The sequence below is a fragment of the Gallus gallus genome, chromosome Z, assembly GCF_016699485.2.
Source record: "Gallus gallus isolate bGalGal1 chromosome Z, bGalGal1.mat.broiler.GRCg7b, whole genome shotgun sequence".
NCBI classification, from domain to species: Eukaryota; Metazoa; Chordata; class Aves; order Galliformes; family Phasianidae; genus Gallus; species Gallus gallus.
In genome coordinates, this window is record NC_052572.1 from 42,774,496 (window position 1) to 42,787,738 (window position 13,243).

Below are 13,243 nucleotides of genomic sequence, written 5' to 3' on the forward strand. Positions count from 1 at the left end.
CCAGACCCTAAAGCTGTTCGAGACTCTAGCCTGTGCTTAGTTGTTGGGGGTTTTCTCAACACAACAGACCTGGGCTGTATTTTCGAAAATTTTCAACATTTTGTCAAGTGAGAGGAAGAGGGAGTGGTGGACAGGCCACAGAGTAGGGGTGGAAGTGACTCAGGACATGCTCTAGGTGGTGAACGTGTGTAAAATTTCAATAAACAGGAGAAATAACCACCTCTGTTCTGTGACATGTCAGGCTGGTAGTACACAAGAGAGAACGGAAAAACTAAAACAGTACACACGTTGGTTCAATTTTCAAGTTTAGTCAAACTTTTATTCAAAGCCAAGTATTGAAGTGACAACACATTCACTGTTCTGTTGTTAAATCATGCCAAACAGTAATCTTCAAGATTTCTTCAATGTAATCACTTCTTAATATATAAAGCAGTCTTCCACATCTCAATTTTTTAACTTGACATTTTACCAGTAACTTGTCACAACACAAAACAGCTTGAAAGGTCTGAATTTTGTCTACATCTAAGTAGAATTCAGCATACTTACCACACCGAAAGAAATACTCTTCAAGTTGTCCAAAGCACTAGAGCTGACAGGAAGAAAAAAAAGTCATCTATTGAAGTTTTGACCTCATTCTGCAACTGGCCGGCAATTACAACAATTGGATGTCCTGTGAAATACTACTCAGAAGCAATTCTGAGTTACAAATCAGAAAAATAGATTCACACTGAGGGCTCATTTGGGATCAGGCTCTTTGCAAACTGAACAGTGAATATCATATTATTTGTAGAATTATAAATAAGTATCCTGAGTTACCCATTTTACATAGGCTCAGGCACCAGGAATGACTATGAAGTGTTACATATTTTTAAGCTCAAAAGACTTAAATGAGCCTGATGATAGCTGAGTTTAGGAGTTGAAAACAGAAAATAAACTATATAACTAGTACAAAACTAATTATATTCCATATGTTTTGTTTTATTTTTTAAATATCCTATGACTTTTAAAGTCAAGTGACTCAACACATAATGATAAACAAACTAGGTAAATAGGATTTTCTACCACAAGAGATTAACAAAGACCATAATTCAACAGTCACAGTTCTCTGATATTAAAAGAGACTACTGTACTGGAAGATCTGTAGGCATCTAGTCAGTTTGTTTCTAGTGCTTGATAACATTTTCCTCTCATTTAAACAAGAGGGAAAGTGGCTTCCTTTCTCATCTGAATTTTCTGACCTTCAGAGGGAAGGAAGAGTTAAGAGCAAGCAGGACAGTAAATGTTTAATATCCCCTAAAGCAGTAGCTCAACTGCAAAAAAGAAAAAAGTTCACTTTCAAAACAATATACTGTTAGCATATCATGATTCTCTTGTTGTCTACCAAGCAAAATACAGAAAAAGATTACCATGACACAATGGTATTCCCAAGTATACAACATTCACCAAGTAACAAAATAGTTCACTAAACATTTAATATCAGCACTTGAGTTTACTAAGCAGCGTTCTGTAACTTCATTTATTTGGGAAATATATGAAATCACACTGTTAACACACTTGTAACTACCTTTGGAAGCCTATTCTCTAGTTGTATAGTGAATATTTTTCTGCAGTGTTTAACTGATAGCTGTACTAAAGTTAGTGAACACAAAATTGGCATGTTATCCTTAAGTAAAGCAAATAAGGTGGCTTTATGCACAAAAGTACAGGGGCTTCTATGTGCTAATAAACATGTAAAAGCAAGACTTGAAAATTTAGTGTTTGCTAATAAGAGATCTAGAATAGTTTACTACAAATCCACAACACCCTGTAAATACCCCCTTATTAACAAAAACAAGTGCCAAATCATTACAGGGTCCAAAGACATCTGAAAAAATATCACCAATTCTTTACCTTTGTCTAGACTTTGCAAGACTAATCATTTTCAGATAAATCCAACAATGTGCAAAAGTTCCTAACATCATGGGTTAGGAATAACAAGTGCTACCAAGAGATTCTGCTGAGATCAAATCAGAAAATGTAAAATAAGTCAAGCCTCATACCTTGAGCAGTCACAGTGAAGACTGTGAACTATTCTACAGTTTATCTGCATGAAGCAGTTTCTTCCCATCTACAAGTCATAATTACTAAGCTTTGCCTTCTACCTCAGTGACATAAGGTAAAAAAAAAATGCACTGACATTAGAAAAATATTTTTCATTGGTGCTTACAGTATCTTCAGACCTATCACAATATAAATTTGCTTAAATAGTTCAGATAAATACTTTTCTTTTTGTCAGCCTTCTTTGGCCACATGTACCATACCATCCTGCTAATCATAAACACTGTTCAGAAAGTGCTTCCTGTGAAAACTGCTTCAAATGAGTTAACCTTGCAAAATCTAGCTTCCCACATGACCTTTGTTAACCCTGCATTATGCAGTCCCCTATTTACAAAAATACTTAGAAACTTTACAACTATCTTTAACCTTACAAAAAGTGCAATTCTCTTACCCCATTTATGGAGCAACAACATTCTTCATAAATTCTACAGAATAGCAGCCTATAACAAGCAAATAAGGTGCTTAGCTTATGCCCAGGATCTAACTGGTTAAGTGCCACCAGGAAATAAATTTTGTATAGGCAAATTCCATTTGTATCTACTGTCGCAGCGGTGCCACAGCTAGGTTTGCAAGCTCAATTAGAGCCAAAGCGCCATGCATTCGTTCACGCTGTTCCTGGAGGCGGCGGTGGCAAGCAGCAGAATGAGCACTATTTTTCTCTTCATCATCTTCTTCATCAGACTGAAGATATTCCATTGGATCCTGCTGTTCCTGATCAGTCTTCTGGATTGTTTTACTTTTCAAAGCAGGAGCACGCTGTTCTCTAGTCTCCCAGTACCTACAAAGTCAAACACGAAGAATGCATTTTAAAGATATGTTCAGCACATGCAACAACCATTCAAAACTGGCAAAACACTCAATTTTTTTTAAACCTTGTATATGACCAAGCATTGCATTTAGTTGTATCTTTCAGATCTTATAATGGTAGTATTTAAGCTGTCAGAAACCTTTATTAGGCATTTTAAATGTGAAGTCCCCAAGCAAGATCTGTGATATATCATGCTGTCACATGCTATCCTCAACAGGCTACTCATGCATACCCTATTCTTGATCCTCATATGAATGCAAATTCAGTAGGAAGACTATAGCCACTAACTAACAAGGCATTAGCATGTGTTCAAGCAAAGAAACAATGAAGCAGAGAAAAAAAAAAGTCTTGTGAGGAAGCTTGCCTTAAACTAGATTTTCTGAGTCTTAGAGGCAAGGCTGGACTAAACAATACTAGAGGCATACCAGTTCTGGTTTGTTTTTTGCTAGTTGTTTTTTTCTGTTGGTTTTTTTTGTGTGTGCGCGTATTTGGGTTTTTCGTTTCCCCCTAAAAATAGAGTGTTTTCTCAAGCCACTTTTATGGCTGTCTAACAAAACTTACTTTGCTAGCCACTCAGCCACAGCTTTATTGTCAGCCGTCTGGTTTTTATTCAGTCTGTCAGTGAGCTCTTCCCTCTTTAGTCGGGCATATGGATGTTTGGGGCAGTGGCGGTTTGCATGTGTGAATCGGCTCAAACAGCCTTAAAAAAAAAAAAACACAGAAAATGACAATGAAAAACATGTTACAGAAAGCAGTCAACCACCATATAATATCCATAGAATACAGATGCTGCTGAATCCAGCCTTCCTCACTATAGAAAAAGTGAGATTTAGAAAACAGCAACTTTTATATGCAAGAGTAGTAACATGCCCAATCATTTCATACTTTATTATCAACTGACAACAGTACTGGCAACTTATATAACAACACAGGTAATTCTTAGATACATATTTGCATCATTACGCAGATTGTTCTAGCTGCCCTTTTCCCTAGAATCTCCTACAAAGAGACAAAGCTTTGATAGATTGCTGCAGTGTGAATGTGCATACATTTTTAGTACTAGATGACCCTTGATTCTGAAAGCCACAAGTTATTATTTGATGGCTTACCATTCTCTGAGCAGACAAAAGGCTTCTCCCCTGTGTGGAGACGCTGGTGAGTTTTCAGCTGCCCACTCTGAACAAAAGCTTTCCCGCAATCTGGGTAGTCACACAAATAAGGTCTTTCACCTTAGAAATAACAACAGAACAGATTTGTGAAAACTGAATAAAAAAAGCAGTCAAGCTGAATAGAAAAGCAGAGTCATAGTACAGTGATCACTTTCAGCTTGATACAAGCAAGCTCTCCATTAACACACTCAGACACTAGCGTGTACTCAAAAAGTCTCAGTGTACCAGACAGCAGAGCTCAGCTTTTACCCCCAAACAGATATTCAGTGCTGCTGGATAATACCTTTTCCCCCCAACCCCAAGGGAAACACTGAAATGACTTCTAGTGTTGTTTTTTTTTGTTTTGTTTTGTTTTAACTTAAGCTTCTTACACAGCATTACATAAGCTTTGTCCTGTGAAAACATGCCTACAGAGCAAGAAACATAGAAAGTAAAATCAGTAAATAGATAAGTAATGTAACTCAAGTTGTAACCACAGATGTATTATCATTAACATGGACTTAACTAAAGTAACTGAGGTTAAGAATATAGCAATGTAAGAAGTTGCAGAAGTATCTTATTATTGAGTTTATCTTATTATTGAGACTGCTTGAATAAAGTTTTAATGGCAAAGTGGAGGTAACATGAAAAACTTAATCCAGCTACAGAAGTTTTCAACCATCTATTAAAAATGACTTCTCCATGCAAACTGGAATGAGAAGAACTGAGATAAATAATAGGCATCTTCTTCCTGTCTGAAGAGAATCTGATTGCATTCTACTATGCGAAGGAGCTCCATGCCCGCACTGTCAGAAAGGATGACAAAACAAAGGTAACAGTGACTTACTAAGTCAAAAGAATAACACCAGGGTGAGTTCAGCTCAACTAAGTCATTCATATTTAACATACAGGTTCAACAACTAATTCCAGCACATGAAATGAAAGCCTCAAGAGGACGAGGAAATTTGCGCTTGAGATTAATAACTAGATTTGCCTTACACACTTGAGTCAGAACAAAAACTATAGGAGTCAAGATTTTTTGTTTTTCCATTCAACTGCTGATTATGTTGGTACACATATCATAGTTCACATTTCTTTGCAAAAGTGAAAAATTACAACTTGAAGGGGGAAAAAAAATACTTATTAGATACAAAAACATTTTTCTTTTGCTTCTAGTTTGGGTATTGAATGAGTTGATACTGGATCTTAATTTAATCATGTTACTTCTAGAACCTCTCTGTATGCACAGATCTGTAAATTAACAGTGATTACCTCTGCTCTAGAAAGTGAATCTAAAACAAGTAGATGATAGGACAGACAACTGTAGAACTGTTTTTCCTCAACCTTAAGCTACCCAGTACTGTAAAAGTTACCAGCCCTTTTAAAATAATTTTTCCTCTTCAATTGATCACTACTTGAAAAGTGCGCAAGCAAGAAGGAAACAGACGTCACAGCAGAGGGAATAAGACTAAAATAAATTCTACCAAGAACAGCATGCCAAGCTTAAGAAGTATTCACCCTCTAAGAGAATCTGCAGAAGGAGGAGATAAAGGATTCACAATATGTGCTTCCAGTGCTATAGCCAAAGTGCTGCTATACTCACCTGTCGCAAAGGAAGGTTGCAAAGATTTTCCCTTGCTTGCCCAAACAAGCATGGTAGAGAAGCATGACTGGTTTAACCATTACACTTGCAAGCTGATGACTGACGTGTTTATTTATTTCCTCCTTAGCTGCTTGGTCACCTGCCCATGTCACCTGTTCACCTCCTCACTTACCAGTGTGAGTGCGTTTGTGTGCCTGCAGCGACTTCTCTCTTGGAAACACCCTGTTGCAGATGTTACAACGGATCCTGCTAGAGGAGTGCTCTCCTTCATTTATCAGCTCACGGACTGTGTCTGCTCTTGGCCGGCCACGCCGTAAGCCGTCCTGGGAAAAGAGAAGCAGGATGTTGAAGGGCTGTGCTTCCCCAGAAGCCAGAAACAAAGCTAAATGAGAAGCCACCTTCACAAACAGCACCTTTCCTGCAGCTATCTTAAGTTAGTGACATCAGGTAACTTAGGGACATTGGAGTTCCAACAGTTTAGCTCATAGCCAATCTCTACAAAAAACCCCATGAGGCGCCCCCACCCCTAAGAAATCCTCTGACCTCAGCAGAGTGCTCCAGAGGGGACGAGCACAGAAGCAAGGCCCCACCACGCACAGCATCGGGGCTCTTCCACAGTTCGCTGGGGCAGCAGCCAGGGAAGACAGTTATCAGGTAGCACCAGCTCCAGTCGCGCGCGACACTGTGGCCGTTACTCCCGTCAGCACGACCGTTGGCAGCGACCCCGTTGGGGGACGGCCCGATAGCCCCGCCTCCACGGGTGGTGCCCCACAGAGCGCGCGATACTGCCGGAAGTGATCTCATTTTAAATCTCCGGGAGAGGGGGGGGGAGGGGCGGTGGCCCGGGTCACCCTTTAATTCCGCCGGCGCCCTCCCGCCGCCCAGCCCCTCTCCGTTGTCGGGGTCCTTACCTTCAGGTGCCGGCGCCGTCCACTGCTGTTCGGACTACCGGACTCCTCGTCGTCCTGGGTGGGATCCCCCGCCACCGCGCCGCGGGGCTGCTGGACGGATGAGGGGACGGGAGCGGCGGCGGGCCCGCCGGGGCTGAGAGTGACGTTGTGCGCGTTCTCGCCCCAGCGCCATGGGTATACCATGAAGTCGCTGAAGCCGGGGCTAGTGGGGACGGGCGGGGCAGATGCTGGCTCCTCGCCACCCCGCCGCGGGGACGGCTTGATTGGAGTAGTCTTGATCACCGACACCAGGACACGCTTGGGCGAGTCCTGGCAAAGGACTACTGGCGGGCCCAGCGGCCGCTCCGACATGGCCGCACTGGCTGCTGCGGGAAAGGGAGCGAGGGCGCCGGGAGCTCTGCTTGCCCGCGCCGCAGGGCAGGATGGAGAGACACGGAGCTCCCTGCTTGGCACCGCCCGGCAGCGCCTCAGCCGCTCATCGCCAACTCTTGGCACCTTCTTCCCTTCTGCGGCCACCCCCGAGAGGACCCGCGCAGTCAGCGGCGGCCCCCAGCCATTGAGACAGCCACAGCACCCCCACACCTTTCCGAAGCGGCGCCTACCCCAATCTCAGCTCGGTCTCAGCGACGCGCAAAGAGGTGCCCCTGTCTCCGCCACCGCGACCCCTCCAAACCTGCACTGAGCCCGGGATTTTCCCGCGTAACATTTCGCGCCTGGGCGTAGCCAATCACCGAGCCCTGCTCTGGCGTCACAGAGCGGCAGCTCGCACTAGCCAATCACTGCGAGAAACTGGACAACCCGTCCCTTGAAGGCGGGGCCCAGGCGGGACTCGGCCTCTCCTCTGTAGTCCCATTGGGCCGGCGCCCAGCCCATCGGCATAATTCGAAACTTGAGTGGGCTCACGGGCTGCGGGTCTGCCCTGTCGTGCCGTGCTTCACTCCCTCGCTGATTGGTCCGCCGCGAGAGAGTGGGTGGGACGGGGAGGAGAAGGCGTGGCCAATCGCACCCTTCAGTTTGGCGCGCGCTGTTGTTGTTGAGCCACCCGGGCCAATGGTAGCGCCGCAGCGTGCGCGCCGTTTAAAGGGGCCGCCTCGGGCGGGAGTGGGGAGAGGCGCGCGGGGCGGGTGTTGCCTGTGGGGCCGGGCCGCCAGACTAGCGCTCAGTGAAAGGCGACCGTTATGGCGGTTGGGGTGCGCGCTGGCCTTTGAGGGGTGCCAGGAGGTCCCTGAACCTCCTGGGCGTTACCCTTATATATATATATATATGTATTATTGTGTGTGTGCACATATATATATATATAAAATATGTATTGTGCTTAGAGCTTCAGCAGGTTACTCATGTTGGCATGTTAGTATCTGTAGGTTTGTCTTGTTGTTTCTCGTTTAATACAGCTCTTTAGATACCTTTATACTCTGTATCCCAAGACCCATGACAGTTTTGCAATCATACACAGACAGCAGTGCCCAGACTGCAGCTGCAGGGCTGCTCCTGGCACAGTAAGCTAGGATTTGCATCCATGTGAGTAGTGGGAATGTGTATGAACAGTGAAAGATGTGACAATGAGGAGGAATAACCTGGAAAGTAGTGTCATATATGGATTTGCCTTATCTGTTAAAAGCATGTCATATAGGGTGGAAGTTTTTAAATCTGAAAGCCACTGCACTTCATGTACTAAATCATTTACAAATCTGATTATTTGGAATGAAAAAATAAAAGGCCTTAACTTCATCAGATACAGCAGTACCATTCATTTTATGCTGTTTTTCTGTGTTCTTAAGTAGTGCTAAAATGCAGGATGCACTTCACTTGGGATTTGGTGGAGGACTTGTAGTATGAAGCTAATCACTGAGATGAAGATAATGTGCTGTCTATTGTACTATCACACTGAGTTGTACCGATTGCAGATTATGAAATCCGTAACTCATGTTACTTATGTTATTGGCTTAAGTTTGAGATTAGTGTCAGATACACAGGGAAGCCGTGAAGCTGGATTGGAAAGAAAACACAGCAGTACGTAACATTCATTTTCAAAATGACTGAACAGGTTTCCATGTGTTTGGATCCACTTAAAACTTTAAGCCTTAGAAACAACCTAAAGGAGGTTCTTGTAAGAGAACAATGTATATGTGGGGGAAACAATGACTTATTTAGGAAAATAGTTGCATCCCAAATACAAACTGAATACTCATCATAATTTTCCAAACCCATGTAACTAATGCTTCAAGTAGTACATGTACCTCATGAGAAACCTCTGTGACTGACAGAATGAATACTGTGGTATGGTGTAAAAAAAAAAAAAAATGTACATATTGTATGGTAAACATAGAAGTATGTAACTAAATATCTCCTAGCTTCTGGAGGAAGAAATGTACATAGAATGTGCATGGCCTAAAGGGATTTAAACATGCTGCTTTTCAGTACATACAATCATATGTATAAAGCTAAAGGTTCAGGTCACATTATATAAAAGTAATTCTAAAATATTCATCTGAGCTATAGCATCTTAACAAATTAAATGTATTTTCTCTTGATACTATTTTGATTATAAGCTATTAACTTGATTTGTAAAAGCACCGATATTATGGTTAATGTATGTATGGTAACTGTTGAGTCACAGCCTGAACCTCTGATTGACCACCTGCGGAAAGGTCTGGGTGAGCCCTGGGAGCACAGGCAAAAACAATTCAGTTGTGCAACTGGAAGGCCTCTCTTAGACCTCATTTAAGGGCTGACTGTCACTGGGGAAGGATCTGATTCTGGAGATCCCTTATTGGTGAAGCTTTCCCCTGCAAACCTAGAATCTTCTGATGCAAGTGAGCAATCTTCTTCCCTTCCCTAGCAGCTCTCTGTTGCACCAGTCCTTCCATCCTTGCACCTTTGTTGTAATGCTTTTCCCATGGCATTGATCTGTCCAGTTGCTACAGTGTAGAAACAAGAAAGTGTTTTCTCAAAACATTATACATGCTTACTATCAGATCTTACTTAACATTGATAAGAAGTACACCTTTCATTACAACAGTGAACGGATAGGCAGCAAGCATTCAGAACAATGAAAAAGATCTGCGTTCTATTGTAAAGCAAACAAAGGTGATGACGGAACGTTTATTTGAGATACAGGCACCATAGTACAAGATATCAAAGAGGAATTAATTCAACCCTCCCAACAACAGTTGGGAAAAAAAAAGGATAAGCTGAGGAATGCAGCCTTCTCCGATTTTTACTCTGGTGCCGGAAGGAGGAGGAGGAGCGGGGGAAAACCCGGCGGACTCAGACTGCATACGCACTCTCGGAAGTACCTCTGAGGCGGGGTGAGAGGAAGGGTGGATCTAGGCTCCCCCCGCTCCACACACTCACGTGCTCGTGTACTGGTTCAGGCTGTGACTTGGCAACTCCTCTACATCTATCCATCTAGTTAGACTCAACAAGACCATCGTGATTCAGGAGTCTGAAGATGCTTAACTCTCTCAGAACGTCTAGTTCTCCTGGCCTGGTAAATGCTATGTTTCTCATACTGCCTCTCTGAAGAATGCTTCGAATGCTTCTAGTGATGCTCTAAAGTTCTAAACAGAAAAATCTGGAGACAGTTCTGGTCTTTAGGTAGAAAAAATGCCAACATGCCAAAGGATGGTTACATCCTTCAAGCAACCTTGTTGCATGCTGTACAATAGACTCATGTAATAACTTAGCCGTAGTCATCGTATCTCTTATTTACCTGTTCGTTATTACATTTTCCTGGTACTGCTTTATATTTAGTCAGTTGTCCTTTTAAGACAAATTTTTTGGTGTGTGCTAATAGGCAGTTACCAAATGTTCTAGAGGGAGGGAATATAATCAGTGAGTATGTAGATGTATATAGATGTATAACCAGTAAGTATACAGAGAAGTTAGGGTGGTCTTTTGAGAGCATATAGCTGGAAAGATTATCACATGGGAAAAGGTAATCAGAAATAAATGGAAAAATGCTCACCAGTGTCATAGGCTCACAAGAAAACTCCCCAAGGAGCAATCTCCAGTAACAGACCCTTCCTCAGTGGCAGTCAGCCCTTAAATGGCATCTAGGAGAGGTGTAGCCAGGCACCACCCCTTCTGTCACATAGGTGAATTGCCTTCAGCTGTGCTCCTGCAGCTGACTCAGTGTTCACCTCAGGTGATCAATCAGAGGTCCAGACCATGATTCAACATTTCCCATGCGGAGGGAGATGAAACAAGACTGTCATCTCATCTTCTGAAGCTGATAGGAGAATGGTTACAATAAGTAGGTCCCCTTCCACTGGTTTAGCTCTGTATTACTCAGTTTAAAACTTTATGTAGTTAATGGAGTTCCATAGAATCACATCGCTGGAAAATGTATGTGATAGCTATACCCAAAAAGTGACACAGCATCACAGCCTCTACCAGGTCCTCTGCCTCCAGACAGGACCTTGAGCTGTGTGATCCCTTTGGGATGTTTCTGTTTAAGACAGGGGACACTTACACATTAGGAAACTGGAGTCATGTCGGTGGAGGAGAAAGTGGCTGTAGAAAAGGTAACGGACAAGAAATCCCTCACTGGCTTAGCTGTAAAGGTCAGAGGAAAATCATCTTCTGTTCTCCATACACATCTCCTGTAATTAGGCACCTGTGCCCTTTAAAAAAGTAAAGTAATCAAAGAGTCATTTGGTGAAAATAGAAGCCAAACAGTTACAAAATTTAGTTAATATTCAAAGACAAAACAACTCTGGTTCCAAATATAAAACCCTTTGTGTAAACACTGCGGGAAGGTGCCAAAGAGCCACCTACACAAAGAGATGCCACAGAGTAATTTGCGTACCCCAACAATAGGATCATATATGGGCAAACCAAAAGACCAACAAAGACCCCTTGCAATAATCCCTTGATTGGCAGAAGCAAGTGCAGCGTTAGATTTAGTATGTGTGACAATTCTGAGAATAGGAAGGAATTTCACTGAAACTGTGTGAAGATTTGTATGTTAAATACATATAATGAGGGTTATTTAGCTCTGGGGTGTGCATGCTATGTGGAGAGATCCCCATGTGCCCAGCACTGCAATAGACTAATGTCAGCTTTTTAAACCATCATTTGGTTTGAAGAGTTTATTATGATTTTCAGAAACAGAATTATGTATTCAGTGTCTGTACATTCTTACAAGCCTGCTGTTCTGTACACATGAAAAAGCTACTTATGGTGCAAATCAGTATAGAGAAGCAGTTTTGACATACAGTGGTCATGACTGGGTGATCTGCTGTCAGAAGGTAAGACACTGGTATACAGAATTGCAAACGTGAGATGAAGACCTCAAGTGCAACTCTGTCATCATACCACTTCTCTTGCTATTATCTATTCAGTGTTTGTTCTAAATATTCAGGCAGAAGGCTTGGTTTCACATCAGGTGTTACATTTAAGTATTCTTTGCCCATTTTTTGCTGTTTGTATGTGTAACTTCAGATTCTCACATTGACTGTGTAGTGTAAATTTGCAAATAGATGTAACAGCTTCTCTTTAACATCCCATGCCAAACTTTTAATCACTTTCAATCAATGTTGGAAATCTGCAGTACATAAATTTTATTTTGATTCATTATTCAGAGAATCAGAGAAATAAGGACTTTTTTAGAGGTTTATGTTTATTTTAGAAAATATAAATAAATCTTGTATACATAGATTTCCAACTAGTAAAATTTTTAGCTATCGCTGTAGCATTTCTATGAGGAGTTTTACTTTTTACTGTCTCTTATGAAACTTAGTGGAAACAAAGCTAGGTTTCATAAAACGTCTAATCTCATATTCATCTCTCTCCAAAATATGGTGACCTTCAAAACAAGAACAGTTTGCTTATGTAAACATTTCTTACATTGTATTCTATTACATTATCATATTCATGAAGATACTTTAGAATTTTGTTGCTGTTAGTTCTGTTGTGACTGGCTGCTTTTCTCAGCTTAAGAGCTCTGCAGAAGTGATGATAATATATATTCTCTTTGCTGAGTTACAGGAATTTCCTGCTTTCCTCTACTGTACGTTGGAGCCCAGGAGATCAGATCCAACTACCAGAATTTTATATAGCTCTTTGTGATCAGTCCTTCCTTAGTTGCTGTTATTCCTATTGATGCAAACCTATTTATGGTGTATTAAATGAAGAAGATATAATGAGGACAGTCTAATAATCAAAGTTTTTTTCTGCAGCCAGTAGTACAGGTAGGGTGACATGCCTTGCATAAACAGATCCAGATGAAAGGTGTGGGTGAGGCAATAAGTCTTCAGGCCCTGGGCTAAGGCAGGACCTGTTTTGTTTCATGAGATATGCCTAGGCCTCTCTATAGACAGGGGGAGATGTCAGAGAATTCTGAAGCATCAGCAGAGGCTATCTTGGTTTTCAGGCCCTGTGCTAAGTATGAGAGGAAGTTGAGAACAGATAATGTGTGCAACAAAGTTAGCAACATGCTTTTTCAAAACAGAGGAAACGATCCATAAATACTGGAACAGAACAACCTCACAGAAATCACTGACTGTCCCTTTGCTGGCCATGGCATCCTGAAGGTTGTGCTGGTAGCACTCATTGGGTTGCTGTAGCTGATAAGGCAGTGCAAGGACATTGGGTCTGCACCTGCTATGAACAGGCACTGGGGCCTCCAGGAGCTGCTGGTATTAGTCATGGGCATCAGAGGTGAAGAAGGCAC

The 13,243-nt window shown here is 42.1% G+C and overlaps 1 protein-coding gene and 1 long non-coding RNA gene across 3 annotated transcripts; both read right to left on the bottom strand.

The window, feature by feature from the left end:
- Window positions 1-292: 292 nt before the first annotated feature.
- Window positions 293-7,247, bottom strand: LOC124417499. Its single transcript, XR_006932379.1, has 2 exons — window positions 7,170-7,247; window positions 293-1,993 (listed from the first exon to the last, which is right to left on the bottom strand). It is a non-coding gene; the product is annotated as an uncharacterized LOC124417499 (long non-coding RNA).
- ZNF367 (zinc finger protein 367) lies at window positions 293-7,247 on the bottom strand. Of its 2 annotated transcripts, none has more exons than XM_003643009.6 (5): window positions 6,568-7,247; window positions 5,829-5,979; window positions 4,015-4,134; window positions 3,467-3,605; window positions 293-2,875 (listed from the first exon to the last, which is right to left on the bottom strand). In XM_003643009.6, the coding sequence occupies exons 1-5, from the start codon at window positions 6,916-6,918 to the stop codon at window positions 2,635-2,637; spliced, it is 1,002 nt and encodes a 333-aa protein (XP_003643057.1). In that variant the 5' UTR covers window positions 6,919-7,247; the 3' UTR covers window positions 293-2,634. The 2 variants fall into 2 exon arrangements, with proteins under 2 accessions (XP_003643057.1, XP_046761512.1); XM_046905556.1 differs by having other exon boundaries at window positions 6,200-6,687.
- Window positions 7,248-13,243: the final 5,996 nt, after the last annotated feature.

Excerpts from the sequence above, each read along its gene's own strand:
- ZNF367 (XM_003643009.6), bottom strand. The coding sequence starts at position 6,918 with ATGTCGGAGCGGCCGCTGGGCCCGCCAGTAGTCCTTTGCCAGGACTCG. Across the intron at positions 5,980-6,567 it reads GACGGCGCCGGCACCTGAAG|GACGGCTTACGGCGTGGCCG; the intron begins GTAAGGACCCCG and ends CTCTTTTCCCAG. Across the intron at positions 3,606-4,014 it reads TTTTGTCTGCTCAGAGAATG|GCTGTTTGAGCCGATTCACA; the intron begins GTAAGCCATCAA and ends TTTTTTTTTAAG.